Source organism: Hydractinia symbiolongicarpus, chromosome 4 (genome assembly GCF_029227915.1).
Source record: "Hydractinia symbiolongicarpus strain clone_291-10 chromosome 4, HSymV2.1, whole genome shotgun sequence".
Lineage (NCBI taxonomy): Eukaryota > Metazoa > Cnidaria > Hydrozoa > Anthoathecata > Hydractiniidae > Hydractinia > Hydractinia symbiolongicarpus.
The window spans coordinates 754,998-781,510 of record NC_079878.1 but is presented as its reverse complement, the minus strand read 5'-3'; the positions used below and the strand labels follow the sequence as shown (position 1 = coordinate 781,510).

The following is a 26,513-nucleotide window of genomic DNA, read 5'->3' as shown; positions in this document are numbered from 1 at the left end:
AAAAATAGAATAAAAACTTAAAAAACAAAGTGTAGAGTGACAAATAAATAGCTTGGTGGATGTGTTGATACAGTTGAAATACTTATCTACAGAATTCACTTTTACATTTTGTAATTTTATTATGTATTATGTATGAACTAAAGTTACAAAGGCATAAAAATTTGAAAAATAACCTCTACTAACATAATTTTTTTTACAATGATAATAAGTCTATATCGCGACCTCGACACAGAACAACAAACATATTTAAGTACGCCAGAAAAGCAGGACTCGCGAGTCAATCAAATTAAAGACAATCTGTACGTTAGGTATTCAAAAGAATATCGCGCTAGGTATTTTTTTGGGGAATACAAGCAAAGCATACTTTCTGTTGTGGTAAATTTGGTGCAGCCCTTAAACAAGTGCAACCCTTTTGTAAACAAAAAATATTAATATAAACAATACAAATAAAAAAAAGTATAAACTTGAAAAAAATGTAAACAAAAAATTCTCTTCTATAATATTAAAACTAGAGTTCCCAAAAGCACCATTTCATTGGTGAAAAAGAAAGGCGAATTTTTATTGGTCAGCTGATAATTATAACGTTCTTATTGGCCAATAAAAAGAATTTTCGTGGTGCCTGGTTAAATGATAGTGTTTTTACAACTAACCTAAAGAAGTACATTGATAACATAAAAAATTTGTTTTTTACAAAAAAAGTAAATATGCAAAAAAATATATCTCTATTATTGATATTAAAGTTTTATTGCCGATCTTGGTGTATCGAGAAAAGTGGTGTGAACTAACTATAGAAAACTCTTGATTTAACGAGCCCTGTAGAGACACAAAGTTTAAAAATACTACAGTTCATTTCATCAAAGGGTTTCTTAAGGGACAAATTAATTTGGTTAAACCAAGATGTTTGTTAAATGACCCGAGGGGGTGGAGGGCGGTTATTGTATAGTACACATAATGCTAATGGAACCCAAAGAAATACCTGATTTGATCTCTCAAAATACTAACGCCCCCTGTTCAACAAAACCGGCAATAAATTATTCTATGTTATATACATAAATACACTACAACGTATCAAGAATTTGCTTTCGTGTGTGAGTATATGGCGCTAGTTATGAACTGAGAGTAGAAGTAAGAAACCAGTTTTATTATGTTCCGCCCTGTCTTTGCGCCCTATGAGTAACGCTCACACTACCAAAACTAAAAAGCACAAGACTGGCAACAGTATAACATCTAAAGTTATATATATATATATATATATATATATATGTTTATATATTTATATTAAACTATAAGAAAAATGTTTTGTGAGTATACTGTACAGAAAATTCATGTAGCCTTTTTTTAAGAGCAAATAATTTCTCTCTCTTCAAGCTGTCTATCCGTGTAAGTCTTCTGTAAACCCAAAAACAATGAACAACAATGTCTAATCTTGCTCAGTCAATTCCAATTAACACTCAATAACAGATGAATATCGCGGTAATCGAGTAAAACATTTTGTTTGTTTTTAGTTTTTTTAGTTCTCGTGCGTCGCGCCATTATTTGCATCTGAGTTCTGCAAAAAGAGAGGAAAAAACTTTAATAAAAATAAAAGAAAAATACCATAATGCTTTGATTAAACTTTCTCTTTTTTCAACGCCCTTTCTGTTTTGTGAAAAGACGCATCCTTCTAATTAACAACCTGTCTAATAAGAGGCGTTTATACAAATCTTTTTCCAATAAATAGGTAACTTCATTCGAAAATTGAAAACGACCACAAGTGCTTATAATTCAAAAAGTAAAACTTGACATACAAGCCCTAAATTTGATAAACGCAGGCTTAAATAAAAACAAAATTTAACAAGCGCACGCGAAAATAAATGACAAATGAACGCGCGGCATTTAATCGAAGCATTACAGTACACACATATATATTCGATCAAACTTTGAACAAAATAAAACAAGCTATGTGTATAGACGATGTGTTTGTTGTGATTAGTAATGAGATTTAGTGAGTTGTTAACACAAGAGCAAGATTAAACATTAATGTCACCATGAAAATTGTTACGTTAAACTCACCTTTAATAACTTCATCAAGCCCTCCAATTGGACCATGAGTTCGCGGCGAGTTTCTTGTAACGCCGACATTCTCATTTCAAGTTCGTCTTTTCTTTGACGTAATGCGTGCAACTCGGTCAATAGGTTAGGATCGCAGCCCATTTGCTGCGCGTTTTGAATGGCTTCTTCATGTTCGGCTTTTAACAGACGAATTTCTGATAGAAGGGACCTGAGTTAAATAAATGTCAACAACGCTGAGTCAGCATAAACTTTTTAAAAATAAGTACAAACCACAACATTTGTAAAATTACATATCCGCGAAAATTGTATGACAGAATGAACCTATGCATGATCGATATCAGTCGGATAAAAATAGAGTCCTAGAAACTAGGTTGCTTTTCTCTTTTTTACTAAGATTTTCCTTCAGTGCGAATAACCAACCAACAATCCTCAAAACGTCCCTTGTTGACATTTGTTTCACCAACCAATAAATAAATAAGAAAGTATTAATAAGCTGCGTTACTTGTTACGTTCTTCCAGATTCGAAATCAATTCTTTTTGTTCAGAAGTTGGTTCAGATGCTGTGATGCTGGAACTACTTGTTTTGCTCGGGCTCTATGAAGGGAACGCAGAGTGAAGAACACACTTTTGTCAGCATACACAAAAATATTTTTTGAAACCTGCAGAAACAAAAAAAGGAACTTTTAAATTTAATCAATTTCTTTTTTCGCTTTTAAATCCAATGAATTAGGCAACACTTCCCATTCTGTTGACACTACACCCGTTGTACTACCAGCAACACAATCATTTGGCAGCACATAGATCGAGTGCGTTGTACACAGTCATACAAACAGATGGATAGTAGCCGACAAAGCGAATAGCGTCAATTTTTTTTTAGAATACGTTCGCTTTATTAGTCAGTTAGGGCACGATATTTTCCCCCATATTATTCCGTTTTTTATGTATAGAGTTGAACTTTGGTGCGCAGATTTGGTGCCATGTTATCTATTGTTTTCGCGAGGCCAAAAAAACAGTACTCGTCGGATTTGGGAGATCATTTACACTCACTCAAACATATATGTTTGAAATGATCAGTCGCTACGCAGGAACGAGTTCTCGACGGTGATAACTAGTTTGTATAAGTGAAAGTAACACAGTGGAGCAGGTACACATGCGTAGGTTGCAACTCATTCTATTTAAACAAAAAAAAGTTGCCTGGCGGTTGCACCAATGTGTCACTGTACTGTAAAAAATCTGTTTGAGATTTCAGGTAAAAAACAAAAGGTTTATTATTTAGAAAAATAGACCAGCCTGGTTAGAATTATGATATTCTTATAAAGCATCTATGGCGACAGTCCTAAGTTTAAACGTCGGCGCTTAATAGGCTCGATTTTTATTACATTAAAACATAGGGCGTTCGGAATTTTTATTGGTTGTTAAAATGTTGTCCAGACGCAAAATTAAATAAATTCTTTTCCCTTTTTTATTACAAGTGATATGATGAACAATGAGACTGTAAGGTTATCAAGCAGTAACTTTTTCACACAACTAGTGTAAAACTAAACAGAGAAATGTTAGGTAGGACACATACCTTGCGGTTTAATGAGTCCTCAGCCAACCTATCGAAAAATAATCCGCACTATAAAGTAAGTATGACGAGAACTGACAGTTAAAAACTGCACGAGGATATTTCTTAAAGAGTAAAAACAACCATTCTATAATAGGCTACCTTTGCAATGTCATTTCAAGTTAGCATATTTTTCCCGACGCAAAATAAAAAATGAGAAACGAGCGTTGAAACAAGCAAGAAATAACATTCGCTCCATCTAACACATGATCGAATTAAAAACAAGAAACAACCGTTGTATTGTATACATACCAAATATGACACGAGATTTAACATACCTTTGCGCGTAAAGTGATATTAACCGGTGTTCGTCGTCTTGTCTAAAAACATTACAAGGGTTGGTGAAAAATATTTCATAACAAAATAATACACAGGTTTTATAATAGGCTAGCCACAAAACACAAATTAAAACGCCACCCTCAAAAACCGGAACCTACCAACATAACTGACATTCAAATTGTGCTTTCCTGTAGCATGTGGAAGATGCATTTGTTGCTGCACTTGCGCACTTTTATAGTTTTACATTTTTTAAGGAGAGCTGTAGACACGCCCTTTTGAAGCACCCTTATTAGAGCATCAGTACATAGTATATGATGATAAAATCGTATCATTCTGGGTACGGGTGTTAGTAAATTTACATGATTGATTTTGTTGAGGTTGAGTGAGTTATGGCATTGAAAACTAAATATTGTTGATGTTAAAATACCTTGTGACAGAATCCTGCGAGTATTTCGTGCTGCTGGTTCGTGATAAATTAGAATGCTGACTCACGCTGCCCATCATGAAGCGAGGCGTTCGAGTTAATGTTGCGTTTGGCGAGTTAGGCTCTGAAGAAGGTAGCGGTGGACTGAAAGAACACAAGACGAAAGTAATACTTGATTTTGTTTTACAATTACAAAATTTCCAAAGAAATGTGATTAGGTAATTACTTACACAATGTTGCTCAAATCGAGAGTTTTATTCGGTTCCGGTTCTTTGGGATAATCAGGAAGTTTTTGTCCACTAGCTTTCGAAGGAGAGCATAACAGTCTCTTCCTCACTGAAGTTCCTTTCTCACCCTTATTCTAAAGAAAGACATAGCAATCTACTTGTTACTTTTTCGTAAATACAACGTAAGGAATGTTGAATAAACAAGACCAGAAACCCCGCACGTCTGTCACCTAGTTTAACAACATTTTGAGAAACTATGCTTGACAACCCGTGACATAACCTCTTTTTTATAATCGGTAGAGATAACTAAAGTTTCAGGTTGCTTTTTTGTAAAACTCGTGCTTTCGACTTGAATATCAATAGTGACCACCAGGTTTGTTCCCAGGCTCTTTAGTAGTTCCTAACAAAGACGATAAAGTTGTACGTCTGAAAAACAAAGTACTTTAGATACGCTTTTTTGACGTCTTAAAATATAATTTGACGTCTTCTTTAAACACTATCTTGTGACGTCTCCATGACGGATTAAAAGACGGTCAATGTCATAAATTGCAACACCAGAAAAAGATAAAGTGTACGGATGGAAATTGTTCTACCTTACTGTGCAATGGCCTACAGAAAAACATACAAGATGGCGACCGGTTAGCTTCCATATTCCCAAGAAGTAATTACATAAACAAAGTTTCGTTCTTAACCTATTAATATCAATTTCATTTAAAACGATCTCGTCGCTTAAAAAATATTTGTTAAATTGAATAGTAGAGAAATAGATTTAGCATGCAGGTGTATCTGGGTGATTGCCTTTATTATAAGTTGTTCCAATTTTACTGGCATTACTCAAAACCACCTGCAGCAAAAAGAGATAAAAAGGAGAAGTGAAAGAATTAATTCTTTTGGAAAGAAATGTACAAAGAAGGTGAAGATCTTAACACGAAATATTTCACAACAAATAAAATTATTATTTCATTCTCAAATGTGTTGATCAACTTTGTCTCACTTACAGGAAGAACATGGTGGCCCAGATGTGCAAGGCCATCGTCAACAAATAACAACATGCAAATAGCAAAGTGGACTTACCCAAAAAAAACCTTGAAAAAATACCAGACATGCCATAACTTAATTTTAATATGAGTTTTACTGTGTTAAACATTTATTCCTTTGATAAAGATTTTTTTTTGCATATTCTGAACGTTCTAAAATTTGGTTCACTCATCTTTCATTATTAAAAGGTAAAAAATAAAGGGTCAAGGATTTACTTTTTGTGGTGTACGTACTTAAAAGAGATCGTTTTACGAATATTTTAACTAAACTTATTATTACATTCTCATAAATTATAAAACGAAATCCACAGATAAAATGATTTACTCCTATCTTCTAGCATAACCAATTCTTTCTTTTGTAATTTCATATAAACAGCCTATTGTTGCAAAATATACGATGAAATCATAAAAGAAACATCAATCTCATTTACACAAATTAAATAATCATTTAAACCAACTAGTTAGAAGTTTTTAAGTGGAATGGAAAACTGAGTAAACACAGTGCATGCTCCCCATTACTTAAGAGCAACAGTCGGTCAATCAAACAGCTTTGCTTGTTTGTATCAGCAAACATAACTTATAGTCAGTGTCAACTCTAAACATAGTCCAATGCCAGACGTTTCCCGATCAGATAATACTATTTTCTTATAAAAATGATTAATACACAGAAATAAAAATGGAAGAGAAAAATGCCAAATGATTTTTAACAGACTAGCGCGAAAATAATTTTTTTAGGGAAAGGCAACTTCAACGGACTCATGAATTTTTTATATTTTTTTGATTGGTTTAAATTTTGATCACTTTCTTAACTCTCTTCCAATTTTAATTAATTTGTTGCCAGCTTACTGAGCATGAGAATGACATTTTCAAATATCATACATACCCACGAGCTATACTCCTTCATATCATGGTCAGCCTTGTGAGATCCAGACACCCGCTCACGCCAAAAACAGTCCTAACACACAAAAAAATATACAGTGAACTCCAGGTAACTGAAACACCGTCTAATTTGAACCTTTAAACTTATCTCTATACTTTTTTATAAAAAAACCGGTTAACTTGAACTTTGGATAACTCAAACATTCGTCAACTTGACCTACTTTTTAGTTCTCCGAGGTTAATTTCTTCGGGTAAGTTTTTACTTGAGAAAAGGAAATCAAAGACAAACTAAATGTCCGATTTTAAGTTTCCTTAGCTTCATCAAATCATGACGTAATATAAATGTTCCCTTTCAAATGCAATTTACAAGGGACTTGCATGCTCTCTTAAAAAAAACCGCTCTAAATCGAACTACTATTTTTTGACTAAATTTGACTTAATGAAATTTTCGTTTAATTCAAACATTTAAGAAAAACTATTTCACTCAGTCCCTTGAAGATTCGAGTTATCGAGAGTTGACCGTGATCAACAAGTCTATTAATAGCTTTATATTAGATTTCATACTAAAAATAACCTACTTGGCAGAGTTGATAGTTGTAACATGTCAGGCATTTATATCTATAGAAAAACAAATTTTGTAAATAAATAAATAAAGGAATTAAAATAATTAAAACATTTATGATTCGGCAAAACAAAATCTTTATCAGGAAGAATTAAACATACCTTAAGCCTGTAAAATCCTTTTTGCCACAGCCTTTGCATAGGATAGCATGTTCAACTGATAAAGAAAGCAAAATACGAAATAAACTTTGAATTTATTTATTCTTTTGTTTCAAAGGTTCGGTAAAAACACTTTATTTCTACCTATAAAACTTGATGAATGCGCGACTAATACACATTCCTTCATTCTTTTTACGCTTATACAAAGCAAGTTAACGAATATAACTGATTTATGCAGGGTTTTAAAAAGTTTCAGCAAATGCAATGCTGCATGAAACATAATTCATTTATTCATTCATTCATTCATTCGTTCATTCATTCATTCATTCACTCATCCATTTATTCATTCATTCGCTCAAACATAAAACGAAACATTCTCACCACATGAAGCTTTTGAAATCTTATTGAACATATGTAACCACAACAGAACTCCATTTGCATTCTCATTCATAAAGGCGTTCAAGAAATCATCCAGTTTTGTATGTGTTCGATTTAATGCCTACAATGATCACAAAAGGTATATACTACAACACCATGGTTGCCTCGAATCAAAAACACGCGTTGAAGTATTTGAATAACGTTAAAACCGAGGGTAAAATTAGCCAATCAAAGCAACGGATTTCCCTTAAAACCGGTTGAAAATAGCTATCAGTTAATAATGATACATTATCCAAGTCTATAACTTACTCCAGGTTGAAAAAAAGAATCCAGTATATCCTCGCTATAACTGAAATTCGGTTCTTCGCCAACAGCACAAGGCAACTAAAAACAAAGAAACACAACTGAAATGTTTGCTGGGGGTAAATTCCAACAAAGCAATAATATTATAGTTAGCCACTCACCGTAAGTAGATCTCGCAAGTAATTGTCAAGTTTCGCTACACTTAAAATTCCGTTGCTTTCTGAAATTTGTGTGAACACATCTAAAATAGAAACATTGAGGATCTAACATAGAAACATTGAGGAAGAGGCACAATAAACAGTATGAACATAAATACACAAATAAAGAAGACACGCGAGAATGTTGGAAATATGTGGACGATCATTTCTTAACTCCTATTTAAGTAATTTTTTTTATTTTTTGCTTATTGTTCTTTTATAAAATACGCTGTTGTTAATGTGTACTTTACTGACAGTCCTGCAAAGCAGGCTCTAGTGCATTTAGAGCACCCATTTAAGCTACAGAAGATGTGCAAGCATAACAGCTACTCAACTAGCCAACCGCCTCAGATATCAATCCTATTATTCTTATGCTGAATATTAAGCAAAAAGGATAGATTTAAACTTTTATAGTCTCCAGCATGATTGGTCGAGGTTTGAACCACAAGATCAACAGTAGCATGTGGTGCAGAAAAGTAGCAACAATTTAACAAGACCTTCATTGAGCATGTCAAATTCCTAATTCACATACACTGTAATATCTTTAGTGATTTACATAAAATAATTAAGGCTCCTTATAGGACGGAATAATAAGTGCAATTAATTGATACATAAACTTACATCTGAATTTGTCAATAAGCCTTCCTTCACATAAAGTGGACAATGCTGTCTTTACAGATAAAACTCGAATCCTACCAATTCCATCACTACATGAAGAAAAGAAGGAGGTAAATACATTAAAATATATTTACTTTGTATCTGTTGCTATTCTTCAAAAACTTTCTTCAAATTCAGAATGAAGTCTGTAAGATCAATTCTTCATGATTTTATGGTGCCACTGCAGGGCAAAGCCAGCCATAATGATGCTTAATGTTCTCAACTTACAACTATGCACGACTTACAAGTCATGAAGAGCACCACAAAAAAATGGACTTCGGAAATGGTGTAGAGATAAATTCACAACCACTATTCACTGGAAACTTTTTCTAAAGTGTAAAAATGGCAAGGTAACAAAAAAGCATCATCACCTATCATATGTATGCATGATCCATTGTGTTAGTATCTCAATGCAATTTTCCACATCAACAGCATGTGTAGAAGGTAACCGTTTGTACAATGCATAGTAAATACTGGCTATGATGCATTCTAAGCGTGGCTCGTCAAGCTCAGCTGAATGATCTAATGTATTCAAACCATTTTCACGGAATGCTTCGATAATGTTATAAATATCCACAAGGTACACTAGAAATTATAAAAAAAACAAGTAAAAGATTAAGGACGCGCTTTATTGCCAAAAAAATGATGTATTGGTTCTTTTGTGTTGCATGTACACCATGGCAAAGATACTTAGAAGCTTTAAGTATCTTTGCCATGATAAAGAAAACTTTCTAGTATAAATTCCCCATCAATTATGTAGATGGTATCAATGATATGTGTAAACACTGGTGCCCATCATGAAATTACCTTCTCTACTTAAAAATTTTAACACCTGTGATGTGTTACCAATATCATCTATCTGCTTACTTTACTTCTACTAAAACCTCCATGAGACAAACATAAAAGTTTGGTTACAGATACAATCTAAAATAACTTACAGCTGGTTGCTCTTTGAACAAAAAATAACTTTGCAGCTGCACGGTTTGTAGCACGTTTTATATCATCAAAATTTTTACTTTCTAAAACATGATAAACAAATATCCTTGAAGATATGAAAGGAATAAATTAAAAAAATTACAACAAAATAAATAGTGTAATAAAATCAGTTCTCTTATATCAGCAAATGAAATTAATGTTAACAATACGACATAAGGGTGGAGACATTTTAAACAAATTCCCCATTCCCACCTAAAGTTAAAACATGTTTTAATGTGGTTTTATAAAACCATGTTTTATATATACCGTTCATACCACAGTAAAACCTGTTATAATGAAGCCTATTTTAATAAACTTAGTTTTAATAAAACAACTTGTTGAGGTTGTTTTATTCATGCTTTATTGAAAACCATGTTTAAACGTAAGCAAAAATGGCGTATCGCTGGTGTGCTCGTACAGCACGAGAAAGTTGTTCACAACATTAGAAGATAAATGAAGTAAAATATAAAAAATTAAATGTAGCTAGTTGGACTGATATTCGAATTAAGTTTTTATTCAGAAGAAAACCTTTTGGTGTATTTTACGCTGGTGGAACTATTATAGTGGTTATGCATATCTAGAGAAGTAGCTAGCTACAAATTCATAGGGAAAAAGGATTCCAATATGCAAAGTAAACACGAGGTTGTACATCTGAAGACACTTTGTTATTAGGCTACAACGAAGTTTTAAAAGGAAAAAGACGATTGTTGTTACAGTTAAATATATTTTAAAGAAATATTATTATGGGGTAGCTAACCTAGTTATCAGATAGATTCTTTATAAACTTTATTCATGGTTCTGACCACAGAATATTTTTTACTCCTTTCAAAGAGGCTTTAAGTCAGAATATTAAGCATACTTAATTTTATTCTTGATCGTGGCAAACGTGTTTTGAACTTTAGGTGTGAATGGTACATGTAAGAACCAAGTTTTAATGAAAATCAGTTTAAGTAAAAGCAGTTTAATTTAAACCAGTTATGTTAGGTGTAAATGGGGTATAAGCAAGTTATGGCAATTTTACATATATTTAATAAAATCAAATGTGTTATAATATTTTGATTTTTCACCTATTTATACTTACTCATTTCAATCAAAAACTTTTTCAACGCATTGCCATGTTTTTTGTTCATCGTACCATTTAAAGAACTAAAAACAAGACAAGTAGAAAAAAACAAGTTGGTGTAATAAACAGGGGTCTGAATTGACATGTTTCAAATCGCTACACTCACTAGACAAGGACAGATACATTAAACTATAGTACAATATAAAGAATCAAATACAAATACAAGCTTAAATGCAAATGTAAGCACAAAAAAATACAAAAAATATCTTTTTTAAGTCATACACACTTAAGGTATGCATTTATTCAAACATTTGTATTTACATATACTATGCTTGTTTAGTTAAGACTGGCCCTGTTAGTAAATCATTTATTTTATATATTGGAATTTTTCTTTTAATATATAAGAGTATATAGATACAAATTGTCCTTTGTTTAAGTCATACACAGTTAAGATATGCATTTATTTTAAACGTAGCATTTATTTGTATTTAGATATACTATGTTTTTTCAAAAATATTACCACTTATCTGTTCAGTCATTGTCATTGAATTATCATGTCATGAACAAGCTAGTTTATTCTAGACAATAGAATGCCTAGAATAAACTCACTTGTTCATGACATGATAATATTTATATTATTCAATACTATGCTTGTTTAAGACTGGCCCTGTTGATAAATCATTTATTGTATTGGAATCTTTTTTTCACTCTCATGCAAAAAGGGAGGATATAAGAGTATGAATATTACTTCCTGGTTACATATTTTTTATTTTTTTCTTATTGTGTGCAAGCGAGATTTTCTTGTCAAAAAATTATGTCTAATTGCCTTCCAAGGGGCTTCCAGGGGCTTAAGATTTTTTGCAACCATTTTTGACACAATCTCTCAATTAGGAGATAAAAATTTTCAAAAGAGCAATGTCTCCGACTTTAAAGACAATCTCCTGAAATGGATATAATATTTGAAATAAGATATGTACTGTATTGAGTAGCTGTCTTCCCTTTGTTATAAATTGTACTTCAAAAATTCAGATTACAAATGAAAACAGCTGCTAACATGTAATAACAATGGGAAGACAGCTAGTCAGTACAGCACAGACAAGAAAATTATATATGCATATTTTACTGGAGAGAACTAGAGCCAACTTTTTTCTGGTAATTTCAAAGATGAATATTAATTAACAGAATTTTCAACTACAGTTTTTAATAATTGTCATTATTTAAAAAACCACTGAAACTTTAACTTGAGAAGAAATACATGTTATTTAGGGTTAGGAAAGGGTTTATGTAATTGATTTCATTTTATTATTACCTTTGAAACTCATTGAAAACATTTCCTGGACTGCTCTGTATTAGGTATAGAAGGGTTTACAACCTTCATATTTAATCAAACAGATTGATGGGGAATGTTAATAAACAAAATGAACTTACATGGATCGATGATAAAGTGCAGGCGAATTCATACCTCTACTTAAATCCAAATCTACAAAAACAAAAAAGGGGTTATCCAACAGATATAAAAAATTATTACAATCTGCAAAAAGTTGTTCACAACTCGCAGCACCAAAACTGTATTTCTAGTGCTATGTTGCTCATAAAGCAATATTTCCAGACTTACTTTCTACACACTGCAATTAAAAATTGAGATTAAAATTAAAAAATTAAGCAAACTCATTCCCTAATAAAAAAGAATGTTAAAACACTTTAGCATGAATCTCAAATTCTCAATCTCAAAATTTTTTCCAATCCATATTGCGCCTTTAAAAGCTCAATAAGGGTGGTCACCAATCTTTTATTGCATTTTTCAGGTATTTTCATCAATAAAATATGAAGTCTAGTAAAGTAGGCAGGGATTACCACTAGTTCCTATGGAGTGTTACATTTTCACGTTTAAGTTTTATGAAGTAAATACTTGATTAAGCCACCCACCAAACCTCCCACTTTAAATTTTCCTCCACCCTAATGGGTCATAACTCTGTCCAAACAGCTGCATTATTTACTCAGATCCAAAATTTATCCAGAATAACAATATTTCCATGCACAATCATAGCTCGCTATTCTGTGACCAATTTAAGTAAAGTTATAAAGAAGCAAGAACAATCATTACTCCACCACAAGTCCTAAATTTAGGATGTAGAAGATTGCTCTTCTAACAAACATGCTCCTATAACAGAACATAATATTCTGTTACCCAAAAACTGTGTTAATGTTTACAGGCTAAAACTAAACAAAAGCAAATGCAGTAGAACAGGACTTCCATATACAGTTTAAGGGAATCGAAATACACAAAATTTTAGGTGGGTCATTGTGAAGGAGGTTTGCATATAGTCAGGAATTAGATATTCTTATTATTCGAGGAAACACGGTTTTTATGTCATTTTAAAGTGCAAGAAATGCACTTCTGTATAGCTGCTAAACAAATTCAGCTATACAAATCATTGTCACTGTTGTTGATAGTTTTAATTAAATTAACATATTAGGAATTTTAGTGCAAATTATTTTTTAGCTTTGTTTAGTACACTGAAAAATAAGTTGTGAAAGGTCTTGGGTTAAGACCGTGCCAGAGACGATGAAAGTGTAAATTGATTCTTACTGCATAGTGTTCACTATAGGAATAGAATTGATTTCTTAGGCTGTTGTCTAGTTGAAATTGAAATGGACCTTTAAATGCACTAGGCCCCCTTTTTAAGGAGCCTCATTTATAGCAGTAACAATAGAACTAAAGACCAAATGCTGGGTAAATAATTTTAACTCTAAATTCATTCTAAAAAAGTGTTTTTGAACCACTCAAAGTTAACCATCTGCACATACAATCATCTCCATAATAATACGGAGCTTCTTTTTATCTGTCTGTGTCTGTGTTACTTTTCAAAGACGATATTTTTTTACCACCCGAATGCACAAGTTTTTTGAGTTTTTTTTATCAATATCTTTTAGCGTCAATATCTGATATTAAATTAATGAAGCCATTACGATGCAAACTTTGAGGTCAAATAACTTGGAAACGAGGTGGTGACGTCAATGATTTTTCACCGCGTGGGTAACTAAGGACCACCTGGGATCAATTTGGGTAAGTTTCCCGAATCTGGGTCCCCAAATCAGTTTCGGAATGGCAGGTTGATGTCATCAAAAAACCTGCAATCCCTAATATCTCTGCAACCGTTTGTCAATAATACATGATCCTACACATATTCTTGATCAGCATTTTAAGATCTATATGATGAAGGCAACAGGTATACAATTTTCTAAAAAAAAAGTTAGGGTTTTGAAAGGCCATTGCTGACGTCAGCAAAATTTTTAAACCCTTATATCTCCTTGGGCGTTCCTCCAAAACATATGATCCTATACATTATTTTGATCAGCGTTTCAACCTCTTACACATTATAGAAAAGAATAAACTAAATTTTGCAATTTTTTATTTCATCTGTACTGCGGACGTCAGCGAAAAATCTAAAAAACCTAATTGTCCATTGTCCATCTGCCAAAGTGGATTTCTCCACGGGCCTTATTGACTAGTATCATATAATTCAATTGTTGTCTTATTTAAAATGATTTGATCATTCCCACCTTCGATTAAAATTTACAACAGACTTTTTAAAATTTTGCTCTTGTTTTAAGATTTTTCACACTAATGATAAACTAGTTATTGCACTTATACCACATATATTTTTTCTGATATTTTTTTTTTATTTCCCTTGGCTCGAGGCTCAGAAAAAAAAATAGACAGAAATATTAGAACAAGAAAAGTATAGGGTATTTTGCATTTATGAATGTCTGAATGGATAGAGACTTAATTAAAAGTTGCCAATATTTTTGCAAAAATATTGGCTTTAGAAAATAAAAGATTACGCTGTAAAAGTAATAATCTCCATTAACCATTATAAATCAACTTCTTAAAATTGGAAGTTGGAGCCTTTGTTGTTATATATTTATTAAAATATTTAACTCAATTTAAGGTCTTAAGATTGCAAAGTCTTTGAAAATACAGTAATGTATTTTTTGCATGAGAGTAATTAACTGATGCAATTAAGGCCAGGTGTATTTAGAATTTTGTATATCGTCTAACGTTGCGTTATCGGATCCTCCTTTCAGTGTTATCGCCACATTGTGCTTAGATAAAATAATTTCAATGTAAAAATATATTCATTTTTCCTTTTGCAGTGGTGCAAATAGTAAGTTTAGTCTTCAACAAATATAACAAGTTTGCATCAACGAGAACAATTATGCGAAAAAATAGTAAGGTATAAGGAATTAAATTTTCTGCAAATTATCACCGCATCCAGCATTTCTGTTTGAAACAACAAAATGATGATAAACATATTTCAAAAGGACAATAAGCTATCATAATATTCATTTGTGTCATGTTTTGGATCAAAACCATTTGTTCAATGATTTACTGTATTTTAAATAACTTAGTTCTTAAAACATGTTATCTTTGTGCACAACAGTACTTATTATACGAAGGCAAAAATGCTATACAAATAGGAATATTTCAGATTTTAAAACAATTTTCAACAAGCTTAACCTCAATTTTTTTTTAGTAAAATTTGAAATAAAGCTTTACTTTTTTCTAATGAATTACTAAATGCTAAAAATAACAAAGCAAAAAGCTCTAAATATACGTCCCTTGTTAAATGTAGAGTTATAATAACAACAATGTTGCAACTCAATGGATCAAGTGGCACAAATAAATATGTGTTGTATAATATTCTTTTAAACAAAATTGTAGTACATGTTTTATGTTTTCTCTTCTGAAAATATTTCAGAAGTGTTAAATTTTTAAAAAGAGCTACTGTTTATTGTATTTTCCTAGCATATGAGACCCTATTCCATGCACAAATCTACACCATATGCTTTAGGCCTTTATTAGGTTTAGTTTTTAAGACTTTCAAGCCAAGGAGACTGTTTAGGAATTGTATGTTGTAAGGCTAAATTAGAATGCTACAGAATAAAAGAATAAATGTATAAGTTGAGAATAAATATACCTGACTATTAGCATTCACAAGCCTAATTTAAAAAATTGTCTTAGATAGAATGCAAAAATACAAACCATGTATGTACAGTAATGATGGTAACCATTGATAAGATTTTAATATTCAAAAACAAGTTTTGCACCAAAAACCAAAAAGAATTTTCGTTGGTTTTGGATCACAGAAAAATAAGACTTTGTAATTACTCTCACATGTGAGTTTATATTACAGTACATTAATCACGATATTATGACAAATGCAAAAATTTGGTAACCTATATACAAGACCTATATTATTTTAAAAGACACTTTTTGATCTTCTTTTATGTATTGTAATATATAAGCACATGTTTCATTACAAACAAACAAAAATCAAGCTAAAATTTTAGAAAAGTAAAAAAAAAATCACACCTATTTTAAATATATCAGTCTAACCTACAGTTTAAACCTGTTATACATCCACCGACAAATACTCTTTATCTTTTATATCAATAACATATTGAATTTATTAACTAATAGTCAATTCACTGTTTTGTAAACATTCCACATTTTATGTAAACACACGTAGCAGATTTTTTTAGAAAACTGTGACTTATAAGCTAATTGATTTTTTTATATATCAAATAAAATACCACACAAATAATAACAAACAATATTCTTTTGTTATTAATTTAATAAGAGTAAATAGAGGAAAAAATAAATAAGCCGAACATAATACCTAAAGAAACGTAAATGACTTATTAGCTATTTTATCATTAATCTCAGTCACTTAAAATATTTTAAAGATTAAAGTCTTCATCCTCGCTTATGTTGAATGATGTATACATATCTTGTGCCTCTACAAACATAATTTATAAGAAGCTTGCAATTTAAATTAAGACATCATTGTAATCACACAGATTGAAACAAAAGTTAAGAAATCCTCCAAACAAACTTTGCACCATAATCACATCATTTAATGATGTATGGCAGACACAAAATCAACTAGTGGTTAATAAATAAAGAGCTACCAGACATTTTAAATGATTTCATGTATTAGGTCATAATTATTTCACACAGGAACAAACCACCTTGAGTAGAGAAATTTTAGCATTGGCAGTCTCCCAAAAACAAATAAAAACCACAATTAATTGAAAATGCTAGATGTTATATTAAACCAAAATTCCAAATCAATAGTTTTTCCACTTAGCGTATAAAAACTAATAATAAATCGTAAATACTTTCAATTTAGAGATACTTATTATAGAGCTTAATAATGGAAATGCATAAGACTTTAAATTTTACTACATATATACCTTATAGCATGAAAGTAATAATAAACAACAAAATTAAAAAAAATATATTCTCAAAATCTTTTTTAAAACACTTTTTAACAATATTATTTTTATCAATGGAAAAAAACAACGTTCACAATAAGTAAACACAGTCATTAATGTTGAAAAATACAATTAGAACAGAGATTTTTACAGTTCCCAATAAACAAATCATACAGCCTGGGACATGTCAATTATAGGTGAAAAAACTTTTCAATGTTTTCTTTTTCTTTGTTTGTTGACATAAGTTTAAATTAAAAATAAGGTGAGAACATAAATGTTAAACATAACATGAAAATTATTTTCATTCATCTGTAAAACATGTTAAAGAAAAATGTTAATGTTATTTGTAGCGGGGAAAATTCTCCTTGTGGCACAAATTGATTCTCTTACAGTAACAACAATAAACACACCACCCAATAAACCATCAACTAAGTAGCAAATCACCACAATAGGGAAGTCCTACCTACTATGGGGTAAAAACAAACCACAACAGGGAAGAAACAAACCACTAGGTGACAAAAACAAACCACAACAGGGCAGAAACACACCACTAGGCGACAAAAACAAAACCACAACAGGGCAGAAACAGACCACTAGGTGGCAGAAACAAACCACAACAGGGCAGAAACAAACCACTAGGTGACAAAAACAAAACCACAACAGGGCAGAAACACACAACTAAGTGACAAAAACTAACCACAACAGGGCAGAAACAGACCACTAGGTAGCAGAAACAAACCACAACAGGGCAGAAACAAACCACTAGGTGACAAAAACAAAACCACAACAGGGCAAAAACACAACACTAGGCGACAAAAACAAAACCTCAACAGGGCAGGAACAGACCACTAGGTGGCAGAAACAAACCACAACGGTCCAGAAACAAACCACTAGGCGACAAAAACAAACCACAACAGGGCAGAAACAAACCACTAGGTGACAAAAACAAAACCACAACAGGGCAGAAACAAACCACTAGGCGACAAAAACAAACCACAACAGGGCAGAAACAGACCACTAGGTGGCAGAAACAAATCACTCGGTGCAGAAACACACCACAACAGGACAGAAACAAACCACAACAAGGCAGAAACAGACCACAATGGGTCAGAAACAAACCACTACAACAGTCTTGTTCATATGAATTTTAGTAGCTGAGTGATACTTCACTCACCTCAATTGTCGTAGGTATGTGATGAATTTCACGCGTCTTGCCTTAACTGAGGAGAGTCATTATTTAGTTTTCATAATTTGAGGTGCGTGATAACACATATAAAAAGTGTGGTCGTCTGGCAGGCCTACTGAGTAATTGAATGTAAGTATAGAAAACATTAAAGTCGGCCTCTTTCTTTCATGCTGACACTCTTATGCTCAGTTGGTGCATTACACTGAGACTAGAACGGAAGATGGAAGACCATTTGGAACCAAGCCACAAGTCAGTCCGACCTTAATCGTCACAGAGAATACTGCGAGCAGAGTGCGCACCCATGCAAGTTAAATATAACCAGAACATGGGAGAAGTTAGGTGTCCTGTACCTTGGTGGCGCTGTAGATTAGTGGTTACAGCTCTCGTACTCTGTGCGGGAGACTGGGGTTCGATTTCTCTTGCCAGCGATTCAACATGGGTGAGTGAATGTTACCATAGCCCCGGGTTAACCCAAGCCATGGGAGGGAAATTGGGAAGATGGCACACTGTGTGGGCCGTTGGATGTTGCCGGGAGTTGTCTAGTAGAGCGCAGGCCCTAATTGGGTCTGCGTAGCATAAAATGAGCATTAAATACTCTAGGATTCTTAATCTAAGCCATGGCCCCTCCTGGAAATAATAGACAGGGTATATCCCTCAATATTTGTGAGGCTAGCCATGTAAAATATGCACATCTATCTATCTACCTTAATACAGCTTTCGGACAAATGTTCTTGTGATGTAATACCAAAGAGAAAACATGTTTAATAAAGTTTAAAAAATCTTTCTAAAAGGGGAAAGAGAAATCAACTATGTTTAGTAATAATAATTGAAACAATTGCATATCGTATTAAAATACAGTCCAGAAGTTCTGTCTTCCACACGACACAGCAGGCAATAAGTTAGCCCTGCCCTCTGTTTTGTGAGAAGAGATATTCTGTGAAGACTCTAACAATTAAGTCTCCTGTACAGTTTTGCTTCATGTTAAGCTGTGCCAGTGACAAGCATTTTCAAAGCATGCCACCGGCGACTTCTGCGATATACAACCTAATGATGCCCTAACCTAATGAATTCATTTCGAAACATAGAAAGTGTTAAACTGGAACTCATCTTATTACTTTCATCCTTTTCCTTCATGTTTTTCTTTCATATTTTGCTGTGGCAGTTGAAAATTGTTAATTATTAATAATGTGAGCACTTTATCTGCACATTTTATGTGCGAATTATTGAAATGAAAGTGTTTTTGGCGCGTGATTGAAAACGCTGCTCCATTATTGTAGGAGCGTGCGGAGGTGCGGGGGCGCGATCACGCACTTCAAAAGACCAGGACTGTGCAAAGCAGAAACAAACCACTAGGTGGCAGAAACAAAACACTAAGTGGAAGAAACAAACCACAACAGGGCAGACACAAACCACTACAGGGCAGAAACAGATCACAACAGGACAGAAACAAACCACTAGGTGGCAGAAACAAACCACAATGAGCAAAAACAGACCACAATGGGGCAGAAACAAACTACTACAAGGCAGAAAAAAACCACTACTAGGCAGAAACAAACCACAATGGGCCGAAACAAACCAAAACAGGGCAGAAATAAAACATTACGTGGCAGAAACAAACCACGACAGGGCCGAAACAAGCCACAGCAGGGCAGAAACAAACCACAATAGGGCAGAAACAAACCACTAGGTGGCAGAAACAAACCACTAGGTGGCAGAAAGAAATCACTAGGTGCCTGAAACACACCACAACAGGACAGAAACAAGCCACAACAGAGCAGAAACAACCTAAACATGGTGCTCTTTACCTGACACATTTTTAATTCTTGTAAATACTTAATTACAATAATGTCTTCTTGTAATTTCTATGCTGTAAGCGTCCATGTTCCAATCAAAAAAACTAGGTGGACATATATTAATTTACAACTTGCAAACATTGTTCTATAACACTAAGATTAAACTCAAATTCAAAAATATAACACCATTTTCTTACCATTCTTTAAAATTGCATAAAAATTGTTTTCTTTTAATAAAGTGAAACTTATTTAATTACTTGAAAATGATGTTTTTAAACTCATGGAACAAAAGGTACATAAACCACTATTTAATTTTTTACTAAAGTTTTTTCACTAACTGATGAAACATTAAACTGTAATTACCTGTGACATCAACTGTGTATTGACACTGACAAGATTTACTTCTATTTTGAACAACAACAATAATTTTTTTTTTACAAAAACTATAAAATTTTAAATACTTGAACGAAAAGATTGTTTAAATTCTTATGTTTGCTTTCTGTTTCATTTTAAAGGAGGAGCATTATTGCTAATTCATATTACAGAAATAAAGGTTAGGGCCTACAGCATCTACATATTTAGCCCTGGGTCATACTGTGCCAACAGACCAAGTACCAAACTCCAATTGTATTTTGTGAGGTGTTATTTTTGGCATTTTTAGGCTACCATTTTGGATTATGAGTTTTTCCAATGATGGTTTTTTTAGTATTTTTGAGTTGCCCAATGGAGTGTTATCATTTTTAAAAAATTTTCAGAGATGCTTCTGGAGTAGTTCTCAAGATAACATCCTGTAATGCAATTTTTAACTTTTTGACAAAATAACAGCAATTTTTTAAGCTTTGCGTGATTTAATTTTATTTACAGAAAGAAACAAATTGTAGTTCTATTTAGATGACATTTGTCCCAAGATGGTGATAAGAAATGAACTTGTCAATAAAACCTAATTTTAAGTCAATTTAAGATGAATTTAAAACAATTTTAGGGAAATTTAAGCTTCTTTGAGATGAACTTGAGACAAAGTCAATTGTTATGCCAAATTATTCTTAAATTTTTCTCATGATAAACTACAAAGTTTAAATCTAATAATTAAGGAGACAATGACAACGAGTCAAATCAGAACAAAATTTGTAGATTTTCTCTCCTAAAACTATGATGGATGCAAATAAAAATAATTTACTAATATTTTCCATGAAAACCTTGTTTTTGCTACATAATAGTTCAAGACCATATTAGTCTAATCATTTAAGTAGAACCTGACTTATACATGCATATATACACACAAACTTCGTACCTTTATTTAGAACCATGCTTTTGACACTGCAGTTATTTTTTTCCTTTGTCTAACCAACACAGTCATTTGTAATTTATTTTAATCTACATAAAGAAAGAAAAAAATATTTAGTTCTAAACATATTGCACTGCACCAAATTTAAAAAATAAATATATATTATATAAATAAACACAACCAACAAAGCAAGTGTCATAGAAATGCATACACAAATTGATTTGTCAACTCAGGCTAAAATCTTCCGTTTAAGATGTACCCTGCATAAGTCAGGCCATTTGATAACTAGTGTTGTTATTTTTAGGTCACTTTAGGGTGTGAGTTAACAGAAGTCTATTGTATAATAAAAATATCTGCATCTTAGATATCTAAAATTTAAGTGTGAATTAAGTCCTTTATTTTTTATACAAGTCCAGGGTTTTAGCTCCAATTCACACTGGCAGTTTTCCAAAGGGCAATGCATAGTGGTACCTGGAGGAAAAACTTCGAGGTTCTATGATTTTATATGCCCAGAAACAGCTCTTTCAATCTTTAAAGTCGTTAAAAAATTTGATGCTTATAGTTGGGAAAGTAGTCTGTCTAAAGGACAAAAATAAGACTTAAAACACCCTGATGTCATTGAACTTCTCACAAAATGTTGTGCAATGTTATTATAAACAGCAACACTTCTCTTAAAAAGGTCTCAAAGTGAAAAATGACATTAAATGTATGTTATTTTTAACAACCCTTTAAATTTTTTTCAAAGCTTTTTATTCTTATAGTATAGTAAATACAGCAATCACTAAATATAAATGGCAAGTTCTGTAATGGCGAGATATCAGTTATCATGTATATAAAATGTACAGATAAACATACAGATACACCCTCTTATCCTATGCTATGTTTACTAAAAAAAAATTGAAAAGGTTTCAACATTGTCAAAATTTGAATACAGTTTAATATTTAACCATTCATACCATTCCTACACTACCCACGCCTTATATAAATCCTGCATCAATACACATAAATCGATATTGTAATAAATGCTATAACTGTTATGGACTTAAAAAACTTGAAAGGTCTAGCACATGCTCATTGCATTTATATCTCGTAGAAGATAGTGTTTAAAAAAACAATTATTTAAAGATCAATAAAAAGTTTATTACCTGTAATGTCAAAACTAAAAAAAAAAACTATACTACGATATCTATGTTTACTATTATTATAGTTGTGTCAATGAAGTTTTAATTACTTCCTCTACAAACCCGATAAACTCTAGATTGGATAGTGGAGGTAAAATCTAAAGTTTTAACACTAGCATGGGTCTTCATAAATTTCAACATTATTTTAAACGCAAAACATGCAAATATGAAAATTCCTCAAATGTCTATTTTATATTTTATATTATTATAGTTATTTGCACAAACCGATATAATGCATAACAAAAAACATTTAATGGACAAAACATTTATTGGACAAGAATTCCTCTTGTAATATGTACAAAATACAAAAACAAAAATTAAACGACTTAGAAATCCTTACTGCATACAATGTCTACAAGTGTTCCATAAGTGTTCCACCTCACTGTTAAAATATACATTAGATGTATTATCAAAGTCTTAAAGGACATCAGATCTATTATCATCTAAGCACTCCATTATTTTACAATAAAGACTAATCTAATGTTTGTATACTTCTTACAATAGTCACATACTTTTAACTTTATCTTTTTAAAAACAAAATGGTAATCACATTTTATACATTTACAAAATGACAATAAAAGGCTTTATGTATAGAACAAACTCAACAATCTTACAAAGTAGAAATCACATTCTAGCTGAGTACCATATATGGACAGTAAAATAAAGACATCTCCATTATTTAAGTTGTCTTCTGCACTGTGGACAGCTTTATTATAGCTTTGTGTTTCTAATATAAACAACACAATAATTTAAATCAATACACAATTGATTTAAAAAGCACAATCTAAAAAGGCTAATTATAAAACGATTTATAATTGTTTCATGGTATACAACATCCTGATCCTAACCTCAACAATTAAAAGACAGTCTCCTAACACCAAAACAATAAATGTGGTTTGAGAAAACATAATTATTAATACATGGATGAACAAATATATAACACATTATCCCAAGGAAATAACACATAGTAAAACATAACTTTCCAAGGTTTTAAAAAACAAAAAAATCTTTTACACAATTATAAATTCAATTTAAAATATTCTCATATTTAGTTTTTGATACAATATCATTACTTTATTAAACGAGAATAAGTAGAAGGTAATCAGGTAACATCACAGAATATAACAATTACAGATCATTGATATATGCACCAATACAATATTAGTCTTCCAATCAGAACTTTCACAATTTAAGGATATGGTCATGCTAGTCAATTTATACCAAAATAATTTTAAATGCAAAAAGTATATATATAAAATATATGTAAACACGAAGTAATTTTTAACACAATTACAAACAGAGTGCTCAATGTATAACAGCAGTTATGTTATATTTGTTTTGTTTTCAAGAAAAAACTACATTTATTTTTGCTACTTAAAGTTTCATACTTCTTAGCCATCTTCAGGCAAATAATACAAATTATACAAGTTGGTACTAACTAAAGTATAAACCTTTTAACAGTTTTTAAGGATACCTATAATATATATCTTCACAACAGAAAATAAAAGATATTGTTTTGGAGAATGTATTTCAAAAGCGAAAAACTAAATTTCCAACCTTAAACGTAAGATTTAGGAAAAAAGTAAGTAAGTATACTTTTATATAACCTGGAATAAGAGGGGCGTCTATTCGAGGGGGGCATCTATTCAAGGGGGCATTTATTTAAAAAATGACTGAAAAGGAAGGGCGTCTATTCGAGGGGGCGTTTAATAAAAGGGGGCGTTAATTTTTTAATACCTAATGGAAACGTTGATTACTAATTAGTGCACCTGTTTCAATTAGCGCAAGTTAAATTAAAAAAAAAATATTATTTTTAACGCCAAATAGTACAAACACACTTTTGTATAACAAATTTGAGCATATTATGTGTGCAAAAGCCATTCTCACAAAGGCAAAAAAAGTTTATATTTAAAAGATTATATATAATATTAAATCTTCTAGAAGATGGTTATATTCTCCATATTGCCCTTGTTTTAAAATAAATTCATGTCCTAAAATCTTGACCATTTTTTTTTTTTTTTGGTTTTAATGCCCTCCTTAATGTTGTTGGACGTATTTTATCAATGAAATGAATTAAATCAGCGTAATTTTACTTATGTAAATGCCTCATGCTAATTGGTCAATATGATTAACTCTGAGGTCAAAAATTAGAGCAAAAACATTAAAACAATTTGCCAGATGGAAACCAACTTTTACGGCCTGGTTGTTGTTTACTTAACCAAGAAAAGTGGTATAGAGTTTTGTAGCCTGTATCAGACCACCGTTTAAAATGCTTAAAGGAATCATCTATATATTATTTTTTACGTTCATGAAGTATGATACAGGACTAAGAGTTCCATTTCAGGCTAGGAATCAATGTTTCAGCAGAAAACAACTATTTTCAAGTTTGTGTCAGCTTTCGCCTGCTTCATGCAAGCATGATCACACAATCAAATATTTTAATAAAAATCATTGCATAGGCATAGACTTAACCGACCTAAAGGAATGGTCATTCTCACTCAATGAGGTAGAGAATATAATTTATTATTTTCGTTTTAGTGAAACGCTGTTCCATCAGGTTGAACTGTTTTATATTGGTTATTCTGTTTAATCTTTTTGAACTTGTGATGCCTTCGAACTTGTGACAATGCTTATTTATATTGTATACTCCTGTAAACAGTGATGATTGCTTTTGTTAAATATTTGTCTCCATTATCAACTCTGTCTGTCTGTCTGAGCGTATATATAGGCAAAGAGAAGCAAGAAATGCAGGGTGTAGAAAGAGAGTCTCCTACGGAAAAGAAACAAAACTCATTTATGCATTTTATTCTATGTACAGCAGACATGGACACAATTGATGAATATTATTTTTTAGGGTAGGACATGAGATAGTCATATGGCTAGATCATGGCCCCAATGTCATGTTTTTCTTGATAAACCTGTTGTTTAACTTTTTAAATATTTAGCCTAGCAAACCTTTTAAGAATGCAAAAAGTATATATATAAAAATTATATTTTGTTTTTATTCACTTTCAAATGGTTGAAATGAACTGTAACGAACAATGTATTTATTTGTATTTATTTGTTTTATTACGTTTTAACACGTAACAAAAGAGACGAAGTGCAAAAAATTTAATAAACACCCCCCTTGAATAGACGCTCCCAAAAATGTCAAAAAATTTAATAAACCCCCAGGCGTTTATTCGAAGCATTACGGTATATCAGTTCTTTAAGTCTGTGTTTGGCAAGGCTTAATTGGAGAACAGCAACAACCAATGAACTAGATAACAACATTGCGCACATTATTAGATTCTTACTCAAGTAGCAGAAATGATTGATGTGATAATGATAATGATATTTCAACACACTTTTGAGATAAATATAATAATAGATCTAACCAGATTGCCTTGCCTGATATATGGTAATTTATATTAATTCTTGTTTTACTACTTTATTTTAACATTTATATATATGTGTATATTTTTAATCATATATAATTACTTAATCAGTATAAAAAGGTGTATCGCACTGTTTCAAAATAGTGCAAAGTGCAATTTACAAAACTTCAGGTTATTATTGTATAATAATCTAATTAGAAGGTCAAGAAATTAGTCACAGAAATTATATACCAGCAAAATGTTTTAAAAGAAAATTATATACTTTTTGTATATGCATTTTGCAAAAACCGTTTTACAAAAAACTGTTTTTCTTCTTGTTAATTTGCCGAAATTTAGTCTATAGGAAAATTGCATTAAAAATCTATTAGGTAGGCCACATTTTTTCCTCAAACCCAAATGAAAATGGCAACAGAGAAAAAGCTTCTTCCCTGGCTAATATTTTGCAACTTTAACATAGAATATCTTGCAAACAAATAAAAACCAATATAAAAAATAATATTATTTTTGTAATTAATCTATATTGTAAAAAATGGTTAGACTAGTATATGTATACAATACTTTGACAATCTGGAATAAGTTACAGATGTGGAAACCGTTTCTGAATGAAACTTT

At 31.7% G+C, this 26,513-nt stretch overlaps 1 protein-coding gene across 5 annotated transcripts in view; it reads right to left on the bottom strand.

Moving 5' to 3' along the window:
* The window catches only part of LOC130640752 (dystrobrevin beta-like), a 30,164-nt gene that overhangs the window by 2,812 nt on the left and 839 nt on the right, over positions 1–26,513 (bottom strand). The window contains exons 1-19 of one of the 5 annotated variants that reach the window (XM_057447290.1): positions 21,350–21,445; positions 12,226–12,277; positions 10,816–10,880; positions 9,698–9,778; positions 9,131–9,344; positions 8,724–8,809; positions 8,067–8,146; positions 7,912–7,986; positions 7,606–7,723; positions 7,228–7,282; positions 7,083–7,122; positions 6,509–6,580; positions 4,592–4,722; positions 4,365–4,505; positions 3,937–3,978; positions 3,623–3,650; positions 2,555–2,646; positions 2,053–2,260; positions 100–1,549 (exon numbers count right to left, since the gene is read on the bottom strand). In XM_057447290.1, coding sequence (XP_057303273.1) covers positions 1,511–1,549; positions 2,053–2,260; positions 2,555–2,646; positions 3,623–3,650; positions 3,937–3,978; positions 4,365–4,505; positions 4,592–4,722; positions 6,509–6,580; positions 7,083–7,122; positions 7,228–7,282; positions 7,606–7,723; positions 7,912–7,986; positions 8,067–8,146; positions 8,724–8,809; positions 9,131–9,344; positions 9,698–9,778; positions 10,816–10,880; positions 12,226–12,277; positions 21,350–21,365 — 1,635 coding nt within the window. In that variant the 5' untranslated portion in view covers positions 21,366–21,445 and the 3' untranslated portion in view covers positions 100–1,510. Of the gene's footprint in view, positions 1–99; positions 1,550–2,052; positions 2,261–2,554; positions 2,647–3,622; positions 3,651–3,936; positions 3,979–4,364; positions 4,506–4,591; positions 4,723–6,508; positions 6,581–7,082; positions 7,123–7,227; positions 7,283–7,605; positions 7,724–7,911; positions 7,987–8,066; positions 8,147–8,723; positions 8,810–9,130; positions 9,345–9,697; positions 9,779–10,815; positions 10,881–12,225; positions 12,278–16,174; positions 16,312–20,070; positions 20,181–21,349; positions 21,446–26,513 lie in introns of those variants that run through there. The other 4 variants (XM_057447286.1, XM_057447288.1, XM_057447287.1 and 1 more) reach the window with 4 other exon arrangements.